General features: G+C 41.2%; 1 protein-coding gene across 3 annotated transcripts in view; it reads left to right on the forward strand.

The window, feature by feature from the left end:
* LOC126298976 (exonuclease 1) overlaps positions 1–19709 on the forward strand; it is a 115818-nt gene that overhangs the window by 93479 nt on the left and 2630 nt on the right. For all 3 annotated transcript variants that reach the window (XM_049990597.1, XM_049990598.1, XM_049990599.1), the window contains one exon: positions 9270–9424. In XM_049990597.1, the coding sequence (XP_049846554.1) occupies positions 9270–9424 (155 nt within the window). The remainder of the gene's footprint in view (positions 1–9269; positions 9425–19709) is intronic.

Genomic DNA, 19709 nt, shown 5'->3' on the forward strand with positions numbered 1-19709 from the left:
AAACGAATTGCAAAATGATTTAGATAAGATATCTGTATGGTGCGAAAAGTGGCAATTGACCCTGAATAAAGAAAAGTGTTAAGTTATTCACACGAGTGTTTAATGAAATCCACTAAATTTCGATTATCCAATAAGTCACACAAATCTGAAGGCTGTAAATTCAACTAAATTCTTAGGGATTACAATTATAAATAACCTAAATTGGAATGACCAAATAGATAATATTGTGGGTAGAGCAAACCAAAGACTGTGATTCATTGGCAGAACACTTAGAAGGTGCAAGAGGTCTACTAAAGAGACTGCTTACACCACACTTGTCCACCCTATTGTGGAGTATTGCTGTGTGTGTGTGTGTGTGTGTGTGTGTGTGTGTGTGTGTGTGTGTGTGTGTGTGTGTTGCTATGGGGGTAAGAACCATCTAGATACCAAAGTGACATAGGTAGGGATGAAGAAGTGTAGCCCATGATGCATGAATGCCCAGACTTTGTTCCTGGAGTATTTGAGAATGAGAACACTTAGTAATTTGGAACGAACTTTACACATAATTTCAAATCCTTACTAAAATTTTTCTCACTGACAGACCACTAACGCCCCTCCACCCTCCTTACCCACCCCCACCCCACCCCCCGCCCTCACACCCCAAAATGGTGAAAGGAAGTAAGTTCATTACTTACAACAGTTTTATTGTTCATGAAGTAGAACTACCACATCTGCATGATGTTTTAATTTATTACCTCTTTACTACTAACTATATTGAAGACACATTTTGCAGGCAGTATTCACATATGCCACTTGATGTACGTGCAAAATTTTATCATTTTATGACTCATAGTTCAGGAGAAATGATGTAAACATTGAAGAGCATGAAAATGAAACTGCAGGGCGAAATTTGCTAGAGATACAGGTGAAATATGTGTACAAATATGTGTGAAATATATGAAATATATGTAAAATATGTAATGTGTATGCAGGCAAAGCTATGGGTAGAAAACTACTACTAAACCCCTAGGGCATATCAGCTAAATCTGGTACACACATTACTTACTAACTAAAAGGAAATACTGCGGGCATAAGAACCAGCAACATCGTATTGGGATGGGCGTGATAATATGGAGAGAGAGAAGGGGGAGGAAGAGATGGACAGAGGAAGGAAAGAGGAAGAGCTGGACAGGGCGAGGTGGAGGGGAGGGGGGATGGGTTGAGAGAGCAGGCTTTCAGAATAATTTATAATGGATCAAATCAGATGACAGTAAATACTTGCCTTCAATAAATATGATGGCTCTTTTTATTTTGAGTAAGGCTGGCTGTGTAACATTTTGTATGTTAATTAAATTGTCATAATGAAATGTAGTTGAGTTTTATTGGTTTTTTTTCCAGTTTTTGAAATATTGTTTCCTTTTTAACCCTCATGGGTCTTTTAAAACAAAACCTCTTTTTTTGTTGATTGAAATTATAACCACCCTGATATAGCCTCTCCCTCATTTCACAAAGAGCTGCTTGAAAAACAACCAGGAAGCATGTGAATTGTCACATTGTTCAACTTGTTATCTGATATACCAGTGTTGTCAGATATAACATCAACAAGCAATTCACTATCTTTATGTGTAATACCTCTTATATTTTGATGAAATATGCAAATTCCTTCATTGGTTAGATGCATGACATTTTTTGAAGGTGTCTCCTCTTAGAGAGACTGCCCTTAAGCAGGGATATCTATTAGCTGACTTCAATCTAAAAATGGTGCATCTCTACCACCAATCACCCATTACACTGTCTCCCATAAGCTTTGTCACCCTTCCATTCACTTACTGATAGATGTGCTGACCATGCCAAGTGAAAGCCGCTCTATCAACAGAATCAACTGGTATCATTGCAATGTAAGCCATGCCCTCCATCATCGGTACCCTCTCAAGCCCAATATTGATACACCTATTAAAATAAGGCAGTATTAAGATAAGGACAATTTTGATGCTAAAACAGCTGCACAAGTTGCACATTTTTGTCACCAGTTTGAGTAGCTTTCTTTTCCAAGTCACCAACTATGTCATACTCCCTTTCTGCATCAAGATTATTCCCAGCTCCACCCACAATCACTCTCTGATGACGTAGTGCAGTTACGTAGGAATTTTTCAAAAGAGAATCGGTCACCTCAGCCAATGCTGCAGTAGGCTTCAAAATGCTGGTGACATGGTGCTCACACCCCAACACTTCCCACAACTGTTGGCCTACACCTATGCCATGAAAACTAGCTATAATAGCAGCACCACCGCTTTTCTGTTTGGAGTTACAACTGACTTAGCCTTCTTAACTGTTGAGGTCTGCTGCATATTTCCTACACATACAGTTAGAAGAGGCTCCTCTCCTCTAAACTCTGACAGTTGATCAAATCTATTGGTGATACACAAAGTGAAACTGTCGTATATCCTTCTCCAGGCAACCTTCCAACTGCCACTTCCCATTCCCTAGTCCCCTTCTGCCTCTTGCATACGTCTTACACTCCTGCTCCTCTATTAAGTTATTTCTGTTACATATCCTGCAGTTCGAGGGGAAGATCTCCACAGTTTTCACTCGTGGTAGAACTTTTCAATGATTTCAAATTTTACCCACCTGGAAGAATGTAGCTGTTACTATTGACACTACTACTTGACCACTAACACTATTACCAAAAATACTTCACACAATTACTTATTTAAAATAAAGGTTTCACATTCAGCAAAAACGCAACCTTACACAGTGAGCAAACTTTTCCAAAGGTTTGTTCTATAGATATTTCACAAGAAATAACAGTGGTTAACTGCTAAAATTAATAACTCACTAAAATGCACAAACAAATTTAACAGCACCTCCTTTGTTGATGGACTACATTTTCTAACGACTCTCCCAATAAATCTCAACCTGGAACCCGCCTTACCAACAATTAATTTTATATGATCATTCCACTTCAAATGGTTCCTCACGCATACTCCCAGATATTTTACAGAAGTAACTGCTACCAGTGTTTGTTCCGCTATCATATAATCATACAGTAAAGGATCCTTCTTTTTATATATTCGCAATACATTACATTTGTCTATGTTACGGATCAGTTGCTACTCCCTGCACCAAGTGCCTATCCGCTGCAGATCTTCCTGCATTTCGCTACAATTTTCTAATGCTGCAACTTCTCTATATACTACAGCATCATCCACGAAAAGCCACATTGAACTTCTGACACTATCTACTAGGTCATTTATATATATTGTGAAAAGCAATGGTCCCATAACACTCCCCTGTGGCACGCCAGAGGTTACTTTAATGTCTGTAGACGTCTCTCCATTGATAACAACATGCTGCGTTCTGTTTGCTAAAAACTCTTCAATCCAGCCACACAGCCGGTCTGATATTCCATAGGCTCTTACTTTATCAGGCGACAGTGCGGAACTGTATCGAACGCCTTCCAGAAGTCAAGGAAAATGGCTTCTACCTGGGAGCCTGTATCTAATATTTTCTGGTTCTCATAAACAGATAAAGCGAATTGGGTCTCACACTATCGCTGTTTCCAGAATCCATGCTGATTCCTACAGAGTAGATCCCGGGTTTCGAAAAACGACATGATAGTCGAGCAAAATGCATGTTCTAAAACTCTACAACAGATCGACGTCAGAGATATAGGTCTATAGTTTTGCGCATCTGCTCAACAACCCTTCTTGAAGATGGGAACTACCTGTGCTCTTTTCCAATCATTTGGAACCTTCCGTTCCTCTAGAGACTTGCGGTACACGGCTGTTAGAAGGGGGGCAAGTTCTTTCGCGTACTCTGTGTAGAATTGAATTTGTATCCTGTCAGGCCAGTGGACTTTCCTCTGTTGAGTGATTCCAGTTGCTTTTCTATTCCTTGGACACTTATTTCGATGTCAGCCATTTTTTCGTTTGTGCTAGGATTTAGAGAAGGAACTGCATTATGATCTTCCTCTGTGAAACAGCTTTGGAAAAAGGTGTTTAGTATTTCAGCTTTACGCGTGTCATCCTCTGTTTCAATGCCATCATCATCCCGGAGTGTCTGGATATGCTGTTTCGAGCCACTTACTTATTTAACGTAAGACCAGAACTTCCTAGGATTTTCTGTCAAGTCGGTACATAGAATTTTATTTTTGAATTCACTGAATGCTTCATGCTTAGTCCTCCTTACGCTAACTTTGACATCGTTTAGCTTCTGTTTGTCTGAGAGGTTCTGGCTGCGTTTAAACTTGGAGTGAAGCTCTCTTTGCTTTCGCAGTAGTTTCGTAACTTTGTTGTTGTACCACGGTGGGTTTTTCCCATCCCTCACAGTTTTACTCAGCACATACCTGTCTAAATTGCATTTTATGATTGTCTTAAACTTTTTCCATAAACACTCAACATTGTCAGTGTTGGAACAGAAATTTTCGTTTTGATCTGTTAGGTAGTCTGAAATCTGCCTTCTATTACTCTTGCTAAACAGATAAACCTTCCTCCCTTTTTTTAATATTCCTATTAACTTCCATATTCAGGGATGCTGCAACGGCCTTATGTTCACTGATTCCCTGTTCTGCACATACAGAGTCGAAAAGTTCAGGTCTGTTTGTTATCAGTAGGTCCAAGATGTTATCTCCACGAGTCGGTTCTCTGTTTAATTGCTCGAGGAAATTTTCGGATAGTGCACTCAGTATAATGTAACTCGATGCTCTGTCCCTACCACCTGTCCTAAACATCTGAGTGTCCCAGTCTATATCTGGTAAATTGAAATCTCCACCTAAGACTATAACATGCTGAGAAAATTTGTGAAATGTATTCCAAATTTTCTCTCAGTTGTTCTGCCACTAATGCTGCTGAGTCGGGAGGTCAGTAAAAGGAGCCAATTATTAACCTAGCTCGGTTGTTGAGTGTAACCTCCACCCATAATAATTCACAGGAACTATCCACTTCTACTTCACTACAGGATAAACTACTACTAACAGCAACGAACACTCCACCACTGGTTGCATGCAGTCTATCCTTTCTAAACACCGTCTGTACCTTTGTAAAAATTTCGGCAGAATTTATCTCTGGCTTCAGGCAGCTTTCTGTACCTATAACGATTTCAGCTTCGGTGCTTTCTATCAGTGCTTGAAGTTCCGGTACTTTGCCAATGCAGCTTCGGCAGTTTACAAGTACAATACCGATTGCTGCTTGGTCCCCTCATGTCCTGACTTTGCCCCGCACCCTTTGAGGCTGTTTCCCTTTCTGTACTTGCCCGAGGCCATCTAACCTAAAAAACCGCCCAGCCCACTCCACACAACCCCTGCTACCCGTGTAACCACTTGCTGCATGTAGTGGACTCCTGACCTATCCAGCGGAACCTGAAACCCTACCACCCTATAGCGCAAGTCGAGGAATCTGCAGCCCACATAGTCGCAGAACCGTCTCAGCCTCTGATTTAGACCCTCCACTCGGCTCTATACCAGAGGTCCGCAGTCAGCCCTGTTGACAATGCTGCAGATGGTGAGCTCTGCTTTCATCCCGCTAGCGAGACTGGCAGTCTTCACCAAATCAGGTAGCCGCCGGAAGCCAGAGAGGATAGCGACACACATCATTGGTGCCGACATGAGCAACCACCTGCAGATGGGTGCACCCTGTACCCCTCATGGCGTCCGAAAGGACCCTTTCCACAACTGGAATGACTCCCCCCGGTATGCACACGGAGTGCACATTGGTTTTCTTCCCCTCTCTTGCTGCCATATCCCTAAGGGGCCCCATTACGCGCCTGAAATTGGAGCTCCCAACTACCAGTAAGCCCACCCTCTGCAACTGCCCGGATCTTGCAGACTGAGGGGGCAACCTCTGGAACAGGACAAGCAGCCATATCAGGCCGAAGATCAGTATCAGCCTGAGACAGAGCCTGAAACCGGTTTGTCAGACAAACTGGAGAGGCCTCCCGTTCAGCCCTCTGGAATGTCTTTCGCCCCCTGCCAGTCCTTGAGACAACATCCCACTCTACCACAGTTGAGGGATCAGCCTCAATGTGGTCAGTATCCCAGGCAACCACAGTCGTAGTCCGATTGGGGGATGCGTGGGACGAGCTGGCCGTCCCCAACAAACCCCCATCCGGACCCCCACAGTGATGCCCATTGGCAACAGCCTCAAGCTGTGTGACCGAAGCCAACACTGCCTGAAGCTGGAAGTGAAGGGATGCCAACTCAGCCTGCATCCGAACACAGCAGTTGCAGTCCCTATCCATGCTAAAAACTGTTGTGCAAAGAACGTCTGAACTAATCTACAGAGAGCACAAACAAATTGACACAAAATTTAAACGGTTATTAAAATACAAGATTGCCTAGTAAATGCAGTAATGCTGCTACTTTCGCACTGCTGACACACTGCTCGGTGGCGGAAGGAGACTACGCGAATTTACACTATTCAGGTACTAAAATGCGATGCTACAACTCTCAAATACTATAATACGCCCGAAATTTATGAATTAAACAATGCAAGTACCAAAACATGCAAAGAAATTAAGAATTAAACTATGTAAGAAATAAGTGAGCTAGGAGTATAAGACTTTCTGCTGGCAGTGACCTTGAAAGGCTGACATCCATCATACATACTTGTGGCGTGATCAAAGTCTGATCTAGTTAACTGTTGTCAAAACTGATGCCAACTTAGGGCAAAATAAGTTATCACAATCTTCAGAGGCAACAAAAAGTTGACAAGTAGCCATGTGACATGTTCAGAGTTTTTGTATGTGTATCATGTTAGTTTTGTGACATGTTCATTTAGCAAGAACCAAGGAATCTTTTGCCTGTACATGAATGCACATCTTCTTTTCCATTATTGTGACATTTTTGAATACTGGCTGTATCAGACAGTGTTGCTGTTCTCTCTGTCATAGAAGGCATCCTTCTGACTGACAATACTCTTACACAATATACACTAGCTAAGTAGAAATCTCTTTAATATACTAATTTAAGTAAGACATTGGTTAAAAAGGGACATATATTTGACATAAATGGTGCTGTCCCCCTCCAATGTTCCAGACTTACGTTTACCATAGTGCCCTAAATCTCATTATACATTCTAGTTCAACTGAGCTAGCAACTAGTCTCCAAAGTGCTTGATGGCGGTATCGTAATTTGGCTGTAATCTTTCTTCCTTAAAAAATTGTGAATCAGTATTTCCTAATCTTGAGTGCGTTTGTACCCACCAAATGTTGTCATTCTGTATGCCAGCCAACTTCATAAGGACATGAAAGTCAGTGTTACGTAATGTGTGCTTGACTATATTATGAAACTGGTGGTGTATCGATCATTACAACACTGCCACACACATCTGTTAATGAACCTATCAGTGGACATATTACTAGATCAAATGCAACAAAATAATCCTTTTCCACTCGAGGCTTATACTTCATCCTTAATAACCTCGAGTTTGGCAGAACATTAAGCTCTACTTTCTTTCTTTCTTTCCTTCCTTCCAGTCACACAGTCAAAAGCTCTTGTATTGTCCTTTCTTATTTTTCAATTTACATATGTGCTGCAGTAGAGTAATCAAAAAGAGACCCTGGACAGTTTCAGTTAGTTGAAGATGATTCACTGATTACATAATGTATACATTCTGTAGAAATCGTATTGGTTAAGGGTTTGAAAATTATGATCAGTAACCAGTAGATCAGTATTTCACTGAAGGCCAGATGTGAGTGTGTAAAAGCCTCTTCCATTCTGTGGTGGTATGCCTGCTGCAGACAATGTTCCACATTTGAACCACACCTGACTTGCAGAACCCAGTCGTTTCATAATGTTTCTCCAGTTACCTTTCATTCATATATTTTTTTGTCACATATTGTTTCACCTGTAGCAAAGATTTGTTACTGTGAAAAATAACAAATCATACCATGTTTCAGAAACCACATGCAGCTTTATGGACCCAGATACACAGGCAATCGAAGGGAGATGAGTACTTACCATCTCCGTACCACATAAAGCCGTGTAGTTTTCAAGCCAACCTTCAGGTTGAGGACAGCTTTACAAGGCCATTATGCCTGATATATATGCTTTTGAAAGTTATTTTCCATATTCTGCTCCAGAGATACCAAGTGAGATGGCGCAGTGGTTAGCACACTGGACTCGCATTCAGGAAGATGACAGTTCAATCCCGCGTCTGGCATCCTGATTTAGGTTTTCCGTGATTTCCCTAAATCGCTCCAGCCAAATGCTGGGATGGTTCCTCTGAAAGGGCATGGCTGACTTCCTTCGCTGTCCTTCCTTAATCCGATGAGACCGATGACCTCGCTGTTTGGTCTCTTCCCCCAAACAATCCAGTCCAATACAATCCAATTAAAGATGTTAAGGGTATTAAGTAATATTTTCAGAGATTATTAAGAGTATACTCTAATCCCCATTCTTGTGACTTTTGAACTTACCGTCTGCTACCTCAAGACATTTAACAGGCAATATATGATTACTGTTTTCAATTATTCAGGTGATTTCATGAGAATGGAAAACATAAAAAACATTAAGTGATTCTAAATGGGGATCTTCTGTTTTATTTTCACTTGACTATGGGATGGTGATTTCAACCAGTTCCACATTTTTTAAGACACACAAACTTCCAGATTGTTTTCACAGATATGTACATTACGTGTTATAAAATAAGTGTAAGGTTATAATTTGTTGTTTAAATTTTTGCAGACTGTAGTGGTAGTGTCCATGAAGATGTAAACATGTAATGTCTTACTTTTGTAATGGGGAACTTTTACATAGGATTGACTGACATCAGTCTGGGCTAACACATGCAAGTCTTTGAGTTTTGTTCATATTAGTTAATTGATAAGCTTCAGAAGTTGCTTCATGCTTTGAGTACAAAATGTATAACTCGGATGGGAAAAATTTGTTGAATTCTTTTGGGAAATTTTGATACAAAATTATGTATGTAAAAATAATAATGGAAATTCTTGGATGAAATATCACGTAATGGCATCCAGAAACTCGTAATAGGAAACAGTTAACACTAGCTTTTGAGCACACATTCACGCACACTCCTACTAAAATAAGAGCAGGAGCTCGAAAACTAGTGTTAACCATTTTCTATTACATGCTTGTGTGTGCCAACCACCAATCCTCTATAGGTAAGTGTTTACCTTTTCTATTTTACGTATTTTATGGAGGTTTCTGTATGTTCCATTTCCATACTCTTTAGTAGAGTAAGTTTCGTTTCTTTGAAATGTAAACATATTTGATGATCCACATTTTAAAGTATTGTCTGCATCCATTATTTATACCACTGTCCATTTTCTTTCAGGGCGTAATTTCCAGTGTTAAAAAATCACCTGCCCTGCGTCCATTGTCAAGGAGCATTGGCAGTTGTCGGAAGCAAGGGCTGAACAAGAAGGATCGACCAAGGGAAAAATCCCTGCTCCAGCAGAATCTTCTAACCTTGTTTGCATGTCAAAAGGAGTAAGTACCTCAGTTTACTACATCACAGCATTATATACGAGATTTGTTCACATGTCTTGTGATAAAAATAATTATTTAACAAAATGTGCAAATCATTTTCAGTTGTGTTGGTCTGCATTTATACCATTTTAGTTTTATTTTGTGATCTGGCTGTGTGAGTAATCGTTGTTTCAGAGAAATTTGACTTGAAATAAGTTGACTTCTAGAATACATAGATTAAAAATGTTCATTCGATAGAGCTACAAACAAAGTTAGAAACTGAAACCTGGAAAATGCAGTATAGACTGCAGAGTAAAAAACTGGTTTTATAATACTGTAAAAAAAGCATTGCTTAGTGCATCGAAATTGCTGTTGTTTCTTTCTGTAGTTACTAATTAGTTCCTCAGTTCAGATTCTCAGGCCACCCTTTATGGGGTTTTATGTAAAACGAGGAATTATCCTTGGTGGGTGGCTCTTGAGTCATAGTTTGTTGGTTTGAATCCTGGTGGTGAAAAAAAATCTTCACTGCTAGTATTTAGTTGGCACTGGTAGAAATGGTGGTGGTGTAAACCTCCTGATCACCATATTTAGCACCTATGTCTTGGGTTAAATTTCACATTTCTTCACAGTGTCTCATGGAGATGGGCAAGTGTGGCATGATGCTTCACCTTCTCTCATTACCATAAACAACATTACTTTATACACTGATAAGCCAAATCATTATGACCACTGCCCACTGTGATGTTTGATTCCACTTGGTGGCGCTGTGGGCACATGACACAGTAACAAAAGTATGTAAGTGGAGCAGACACGGGGGATCACCGTAGTGAAGATATGGGTCGCAAATGGGGAAATCCATTGAGATAAGCAACTTTGACAAAGGGCAGATTATTATTATGCTTAGCCTGTGAACGGGTATCTCGTAAATGGTGAAGCTGGTTGAATGTTCGTGTGCTACTTTCATGAGCATCTACAGAAAGAGTAGGACAGTGAAACTACCACTAGGTGCTAAATGGTTGAACATACATTAACTCTTCCCAGAACATGGGGTTTGGAGGTGTCTCTGCTCTCTAAAGTAGGATAGATGGTGATCTGTAGCATCTCCACTGGAGGAGCACAATGCTGGTGGACGCACACTGTTCATCGTACATTTTAAACATGGAACTCCACAGCAGACAGCCCCTACGTGTTCACATGTTGATCATTAAGATTCGATCATCAATCAATGTAAATGTGTCGGCTGTATGGGTGAAGCAGATTTCTGCTACACTAGTTCGATGGTCATCTCCACCATCGAGAAGGTGAATGGCAGCTCGAAATGTGCAATGCGTCAAGGTCGCATGCTGGTGGGAGCAATATTATACTATGGGAGACGTTGTCCTGTGCTTGCACGGGACCTGTGGTGGTAATCCAAGACAGGCTGACAGCTGTGAACCATCTGCATCCCTTTGTGTGTGACATCCTCTTTCAGCAGTATAATGGTCATCGCTGAGCCGGAACTGTGCTACAGTGGTTTGAGGAGCATCATAGTGAACTCATGTTGATGTCTCGGTGACCAAATTCACCTGACCTAAGTTCTACAAAACCCATCTAGGTCGCTATCGGGCACCATTACCACGTACGCAAATCAGCAGCCTGTTATTTACGTGAATTGCACGACCTGTGCATAGACACCTAATGCCACATAACTCCACAAACCTATCAACAAACTGTCATATCCCAGATACACAGAATCAGTAATGTATTTTTGTTCCAAAGATGGACACAGAAGCAGGTGGTCATAACGTTTTGGCTCAACAGTGTAGAGGCACTAACCAAAGTCACCCACATGGAACATTAACATGCAGGCCACCCAAATGCCGTTACCTACTAATTATCATACCCTAAAAGCATTGATAATGTGTAACATAATAGCATGCAGGTGGCACAAACAGCCATATATTGATAATGGACATATCACAGTGTGTGGTATCACGATTGACACGTTGTCAGCTATGTTGTTTACATGTAAAAGTATTTATCATACACACATGCTGTGGAGTACAAGATGCTAAAAATGTTTTATATATTCTAAGGAATATATTTGTACTTCTAAATTCATGGAATCAAAACAAAATAAAACATATTGCACAAATCACTGTTACTGAGTTCCATATTACAGTGTTACTGCATGTAACCATGTTACCACAAGTAGCAATATATGCATGACGCTGCCTCAAAGCAAACCAGCATATCTTCTCAGTCGTACTCACATTTTCATCTTCATTCATATTCTTCAGCCCATTCTGCCATGCGGAGTGAACTTTCCTTTGTACCGCATGTTTCTTCCCATTCCATCTGTATGTGGAGTAAATGAGGAAGTGCTCATTAAATGACTCTGTGCATACTGTAATTACAGTCGTCTAAACGTTTTACTGCAGTCTTTAGCAGGGTGATATATAAAAGACTGCAGTATATCCATAGATTTCTCGCATAATATCATTTCTTGAAACTTTGTTAGTAGGTATTTGTGAGATAATTTGTGTATTTTAAAGCGTCCACCAGTACAAGTTTTTCAACATGTCTGCGATACACTCACAAGAGTTAAACATGTCTGCTAAACAGATTTATAGCCATAGGAACATGCTATTTTAAGTCTTAACTGCCATTAACTGCAAATATGTATACCACACGTCCCAGTAAAAAATAGTGTGTTGGTTAAATACCAACAGGACCAGCGTGCAAATACACTAGCTGTTCTGCCACTTTGCTGTTCAAAAAGTGACATGCATACAAACTGAAATGTGTTTGGTACTCAGGGTATAGGAAATGCACAGTGCAGTGAACTACCAAGGGCTCATTTTCCAGTACTACAAGTGGTTTTTACCTCAAGTTCAAATGGTGGTGTGGTCTCCAGTTCAAAGACTGGTGTGATGCAGCTCTCCTCGCAAGTCTATCCTCTGCAATCTACGTCCTCTTCAACACACTGACTGTAGTCGAGCATTGGTATCTCTCTGCAGTTTGACTGCCCCCCACGCCCCCTCCCTTGCACGCACGCACGCCTACACACACACACACACACACACACACACACACACACACACACACACACACACACCACTACACATCGGGTACATGACACTAGCAGGTTAATAGAACACTTTATTTCTAAAAAGGAAACCTCATGTTATGAGGTGCCTTATGTGCTTCCTGTGTCTTCTACTTGCAATTACTTTTGTGCACCATTACTACTCGCAGAAAGCAGACTAAGTATTGTCATCCTATTAATCAGTGCTAACGCTCTCAAAGTCTATGACTGGACTGCGCCCTACCAGCGATAGGCAGCTGGTTATGTCAGCATTGACATGGGATGCTGAACTATGTCTTCCTGCTCACTCTTTCCTTTGGCCCACGGGTCATTGCCTTCTTGATGCCGTTCAATGATGCTGCACTGGTCGGTGTGCAGTCGATGCTTTAGAACTGCACATCATCCATGTTTAGAACCTTCTTCAATGGTACTTAGACCATGTGTTAGCAATGTTAGCACTCTGTGCAAAATTCTACCAGAGGGCTTCCCTTTTCATTCTTTTTCTGCAGTCCACATTCTCGTACTACTTTCCTCCCCTTCCTTTTCCTACTATTGAATTTCAATCCCACACCACCCTTAAATTTTCATCTGTCTGAACTATCTGAATAGTTTCTTTTATCGCCGTAGTAACCCGGGTAAGATTCCACACACGCAATCCGGGCATGAAGCTTTATGGTGTGACACTGATGTCGTAAGATGCCAGCACTGCTGGAGGCCCCCACTCTTGGATGCGCGTGCAGCCTCTCTTTAATGCACTCTACCGGCCAAGCTCGATTCTGTAAATTGTTGGCTGTCCAATAGGATGCACTATTGAGAGGCTGCATGTGCATCTGAGACAGGTGCTGCTGTCGTCTTGTGACTTCAGTGGTGCACCATACCCCTGCTTGCCCGGTTTGCAGAGCACTACAGTCGTATTGTATGTTCTCTTAATCACCTGTGGAGCCGGTTAGCATATAAACTTGCACTATTATGGTGCGTGTTTGCTTTCTTTCTGTTTGGCTATGCATTCATAGTAATATTCCTGCATTCCAATTTTCTTATTCATAGTTAGACATATTCTTGCATTATTCCTATTTGATTTTGCTTATAACCCTGTACTCACCTGTCTAGAAAACCTGTTCTTTCTGCCATCACACTTAGTTAATTCCCAGTATAACTAACTTCAGCCTATCCTTTTCTCATACATATTCAGTTGAGGGATTTACTATTCCACACTCTGACTCGTAGACTGCAAATGTGTTTCTTTGTGACAACATTCTCTTATTGTGCTTCCTGTAAGGAGATCCAAATAGGGAACTATTTTACCCAAAAAGATTCCATTATAATTAAGTTGTACAGTATAGCTGCATGTCCTCAGGAAATATAACAACTAGAATGAGTTCTCCTTTCTTCCAGGAGTGATAGTTCTGCAAGGTTTGCAGAAGAGCTTCTGTGAAGTTTGGAAGGTAGGAGTCGGGGTACTGGCAGAATTGAAGCTGTGAGGGTGGGTTGAGTGTCGTGCTCTGATAGCTCAGTCAGTATAGCAATTGCCCGTGAAAGGCAGAAGTCTCGAGTTCAAGTCTCGGCTAATCACAATTTTAATCTACCAGGAAGTTTCAATGTAACAACTAGTTTCTCCTTGCCTCCAGCTCATTACATTATCAGCAGAACGAGGCCATGGTGGCTAATGTTATGGGGCCATGTTAGTCAATCTTCCATGCTGTAGCTTCTGCAGCAACTGAAAAAGACTGCTGTACTCCTTCAGGAACCATATGTTAATCTGATCTCTCCTCAGATAGCCCCGTGATTCGGTCACTCTTACGGTACATCTGTTTGTATCACTGAGGCATGGAAGTCCATCATTTGTGGATGCAAGTTCTAGTATACTTGTCCATTCATTTGGCAGTTCAGTGTAACAGGCCTCAGATGGCACAATGGTACTGACGGACTGCTGTTTCATCCTCAGCTGATAGGCATCACTGCATACAGATATGGAGGGCATGTGGTCAGCACATTGCTCTCCCTACCATTTCCAATTTTCATGACTGGAGCTGCTACTTCTCAATCAAGTAATTCCTCAATTGGCCTCCTGAGGACTGAGTGCACCCAACTTACCAACAGTACTCAGCAGACCCAGACAGTCACCCATCCTAGTGCTAGCTGAACTTAACATTGCTTAGCTTCGGTGATCTGATGGGAACTGGTGTTACCACTGTTTGTTGTTGTTGTGGTATTCAGTCCTGAGACTGGTTTGATGCAGCTCTCCATGCTACTCTATCATGTGCAAGCTTCTTCATCTCCCAGTACCTACTGCAGCCTACATCCTTCTCAATCTCCTTATTGTATTCATCTCTTGGTCTCCCTCTACGATTTTTACCCTCCACGCTGCCCTCCAATACTAAATTGGTAATCCCTTGATGCCTCAGAACATGTCCTACCAACTGATCCCTTCTTCTAGTCAAGTTGTGCCACAAACTTCTCTTCTCCCCAATCCTATTCAATACTTCCTCATTAGTTATGTGATCTACCCATCTAATCTTCAGCGTTCTTCTGTAGCACCACATTTCGATAGCTTCTATTCTCTTCTTGTCCAAATTATTTATTGTCCCTGTTTCACTTCCATACATGGCTACACTCCATACAAATACTTTCAGAAATGACTTCCTGACACTTAAATCTATACTCGATGTTAACAAATTTCTCTTCTTCAGAAACGCTTTCCTTGCCATTGCCAGTCTACATTTTATATCCTCCCTACTTCGACCATCATCAGTTATTTTGCTCCCCAAATAGCAAAACTCTTTTACTACTTTAAGTGTCTCATTTCCTAATCTAATTCCCTCAGCATCACCCGATTTAATTTGACTACATTCCATTATCCTCGTTTTGCTTTTGTTGATGTTCATCTTATATCCTCCTTTCAAGACACTATCCATTCTGTTCAACTGCCCTTCCAAGTCCTTTGCTGTCTCTGATAGAATTACAATGTCATCGGCGAACCTCAAAGATTTTATTTCTACTCCATAGATTTTTAATACCTACTTCGAATTTTTCTTTTGTTCCCTTCACTGCTTGCTCAATATACAGGTTGAATAACGTCGGGGAGAGATTACAACCCTGCCTCACTCCCTTCCCAACCACTGCTTCCCTTTCATGTCCCTTGACTCTTATAACTGCCATCTGGTTTCTGTACAAATTGTAAATAGCCTTTCGCTCCCTGTATTTTACCCCTGCCACCTTCAGAATTTGAAAGAGAGTATTCCAGTCAACATTGTCAAAAGCTTTCTCTAAGTCTACAAATGCTAGAAACATAGGTTTGCCCTTCCTTAATCTAGCTTCTGAGATAAGTCGTAGGGTCAGTATTGCCTGACGTGTTCCTACATTTCTATGGAATCCAAACTGATCTTCCCCGAGGTCGGCTTCTACTAGTTTTTCCATTCGTGTGTAAAGAATTCGCGTTAGTATTTTGCAGCTGTGACTTATTAAACTGATAGTTCGGTAATTTTCACATCTGTCAACACCTGCTTTCTTTGGGATTGGAATTATTATATTCTTCTTGAAGTCTGAGGGTGTTTCGCCTGTTTCATACATCTTGCTCACCAGATGGTAGAGTTTTGTCAGTACTGGCTCTCCCAAGGCCGTCAGTAGTTCTAGTAGAATGTTGTCTACTCCGGGGGCCTTGTTTCGACTCAGGTGCTCTGTCAAACTCTTCCCATATCATCTTCATCTACATCCTCTTCCATTTCCATAATATTGTCCTCAAGTACATCGCCCTTGTATAGACCCTCTATATACTCCTTCCACCTTTCTGCTTTCCCTTCTTTGCTTAGAACTGGGTTTCCATCTGAGCTCTTGATGTTCATGCAAGTGGTTCTCTTATCTCCAAAGGTCTCTCTAATTTTTCTGTAGGCAGTATCTATCTTGCCCCTAGTGAGATAAGCCTCTACATCCTTACATTTGTCCTCGAGCCATCCCTGCTTAGCCATTTTGCACTTCCTGTCGATCTCATTTTTGAGACGTCTGTATTCCTTTTTGTCTGCTTCATTTACTGCATTTTTATATTTTCTTCTTTCGTCTATTAAATTCAATATTTCTTCTGTTATCCAAGGAGTTCTACTAGCCCTCGTCTTTTTACCTATTTGATCCTCTGCTGCCTTCACTATTTCATCCTTCAAAGCTACCCATTCTTCTTCTAATGCATTTCTTTCCCCCATTCCTGTCAATTGTTCCCTTATGCTCTCCCTGAAACTCTGTACAACCTCTGGTTTAGTCAGTTTATACAGGTCCAATCTCCGTAAATTCCCACCTTATTGCAGTTTCTTCAGTTTCAATCTACAGGTCATAACCAATAGATTGTGGTCAGAGTCCACATCTGCCCCTGAAAATGCCTTACAATTTAAAACCTGGTTCCGAAATCTCTGTCTTACCATTATATAATCTATCTGAAACCTGTCAGTATCTGCAGGCTTCTTCCATGTATACAGCCTTCTTTTATGATTCTTGAACCAAGTGTTAGCTATGATTAAGTTGTGCTCTGTGCAAAATTCTACCAGGCGGCTTCCTCTTTCATTTCTTACCCCCAATCCATATTCACCTTCTACTTTCCCTTCTCTCCCTATTCTTACTACCGAATTCCAGTCACCCATGACTATTAAATTTTCATCACTTTTCACTATGTGAATAATTTCTTTTATTCCATCATACATTTCTTCAATTTCTTCGTCATCTGCAGAGCTAGTTGGCATATGAACTTGTACTACTGAAGTAGGTGTGGGATTCGTATCTATCTCGGTCACAATAATGCGTTCACTATGCTGTTTGTAGTAGCTTACGCGCATTCCTATTTTCCTATTCATTATTAAACCTACTCCTGCATTACCCCTATTTGATTTTGTGTTTATAACCCTGTATTCACCTGACCAGAAGTTTTGTTCCTCCTGCCACCAAACTTCACTAATTCCCACTATATCTAACTTTAACCTATCCATCTCCCTTTTTACATTTTCTAACCTACCCCCCCCCCCCCCTGATTAAGGTATCTGACATTCCACTCTCCGATCCGTAGAACACCAGTTTTCTTTCTCCTGATAACGACATCCTCTTGAGTAGTCCCCGCCCGGAGATCCGAATGGGGGACTACTTTATCTCTGGAATATTTTACCCAAGAGGACGCCATCATCATTTAACCATACAGTAAAGCTGCATGCCCTTGGGAAAAATTATGGCCGTAGTTTCCCCTTGCTTTCAGCCATTCGCAGTACCAGCACAGCAAGGCCATTTTGGTTAGTGTTACAAGGCCAGATCAGTCAATCATCCAGACTGTTGCCCTTGCAACTACTGAAAAGGCTGCTGCCCCTCTTCAGGAACCACACGTTTGTCTGGCCTCTCCACAGATACCCCTCCGTTGTGGTTGCACCTACGGTACGGCTATCTGTGTCGCTGAGGCACGCAAGCCTCCCCACCAACGGCAAGATCCATGGTTAATGGGGGGGGGGGGGGGGTTCCAATGTAGTGAGGCCATTGGCTATGGACGTTCATGATGTTCTCTACTTCAAATGGAGTTTTGTTGGAGGACAAATTGGGTGACACAAATACCAGTGTACACGTGGCCGTGTGAAAGAAACCGTGATGTAGTACTGCCTTAGTGCAGATATTAGTCTCACTTTATCCCTTATGCACATTACTGTAGCATGAGTTCACGGCTGACCTGTGTATTCATACCAGGACATTGTCCACCCGTTGTAAAACATGTTCGCCCATGCCAAAAAAAATTCACAGGGGGTCAACCAGCATCCATGAAGAAATGCAGTATTTAGCCTGTTATACACCTGCAACAATTTACTCCTACAACTCTCTTGTGCTGTGCCTGCAGTCAGTTCAGCAAATGGTGTCATTACAGGTGTTCTACTTCATACTCATTGCAGACACCATGACCGTACAAGAACAGCATGTCTCCTTGTTATTTTAGCAACACCTGCAGATTTTTCTCACTCTGTCTACTGAATTTTTCATGATTTCGTGCTTTTGCCACAAATGGAGATTTAAATCCCAATATATGTAATGATCTGTGTGTGAATTTTTATACACTTCTTGGCCTAAGTGGCCACCTCATTTCTTGAATTTTAATACATCCAAAAATTTAATCTGTTATGTGCCTCTTCCATGGGTAATTGATTCTTCAGATTGCTTTATTCGTGCTTTCATAAAAACAGCTAGTTGCTTTATGCCATCACTCCACAAACTGTGTAACAAATCATAGAAACTTTGACAGAGTGAGGAAAATCTTGTAGGATAACTGGACTATCTCACCACCGCATTGTTAAAGAATGGGTACTTTTCCTTAAACATATGAAAGGTGTTATTACCCTCATGAAGACATCACAGGCTGTGAAATCAGTGCTATCTTAACCCTTCGTTAATTATGTCACAGACTGTACAAGAAATATCTTGCAAAAACTGAGTGTCACTATAGTGTACAATTCAATGAGCAACGTAATGGGGAATACTGACAGTTGGCCAAGGATTCTCACCAACCATTCTAAATTGCAGGCTGCCTGTGAGCAAGTATGTAGGGGAACATAAAGCCAACTGTCCAAGAGGAGAAACAGATAGATCAACTGTAGTGAAACACACTCTGCAGTCAGGTCAGGAAACCACAGGGTTTAATTTGAAAAGCCCTAAATCTTGGCAACCATGATAGGCTAAGCAGAGGCATTAGAGACAGCCAAACATAAGTCATTTTGATCAGGAGGGGGAGGAGATGTTAAGTGCAATAGTATTTAGTTTATGGTACTGAAAGAGAAGTGCAGCATATACCCATTATGCGACAGTAACAGCAGCATGAGAGTGGTCACCTGTATTCAGATTTCAAGAACATGTGATGTCAAAACCTACCACAGATGTACCTTGCCATAAAAATTCATTGTCAGCAGCAAGCCAGTGTATGCATCAATCCAAGTCATAAATGACCTTCCCCCCTCCACTTTTTCCCATAATTCTGTTGTCCACAGATAATGAGGGACCTATTCAGCTTATTAGGGAAATTCATTGAACAATAGCATTATAATTGAAAAAATTATAATTATTTTAACATTTCTGGCCATGAAGGCTTTCATTATGCTTGGCTTAAACTCCCATATGTTTCACAGTTTTAACTAGATTAGATTAGATTAATACTTGTTCCATAGATCATGAATATGACACTTCATAATGATGTGGAACGTGTCAGGTTAATAAAAATTTACCCAGTTGTATGTGGGA

This window comes from Schistocerca gregaria, chromosome X (assembly GCF_023897955.1).
Source record: "Schistocerca gregaria isolate iqSchGreg1 chromosome X, iqSchGreg1.2, whole genome shotgun sequence".
Taxonomy (NCBI): domain Eukaryota; kingdom Metazoa; phylum Arthropoda; class Insecta; order Orthoptera; family Acrididae; genus Schistocerca; species Schistocerca gregaria.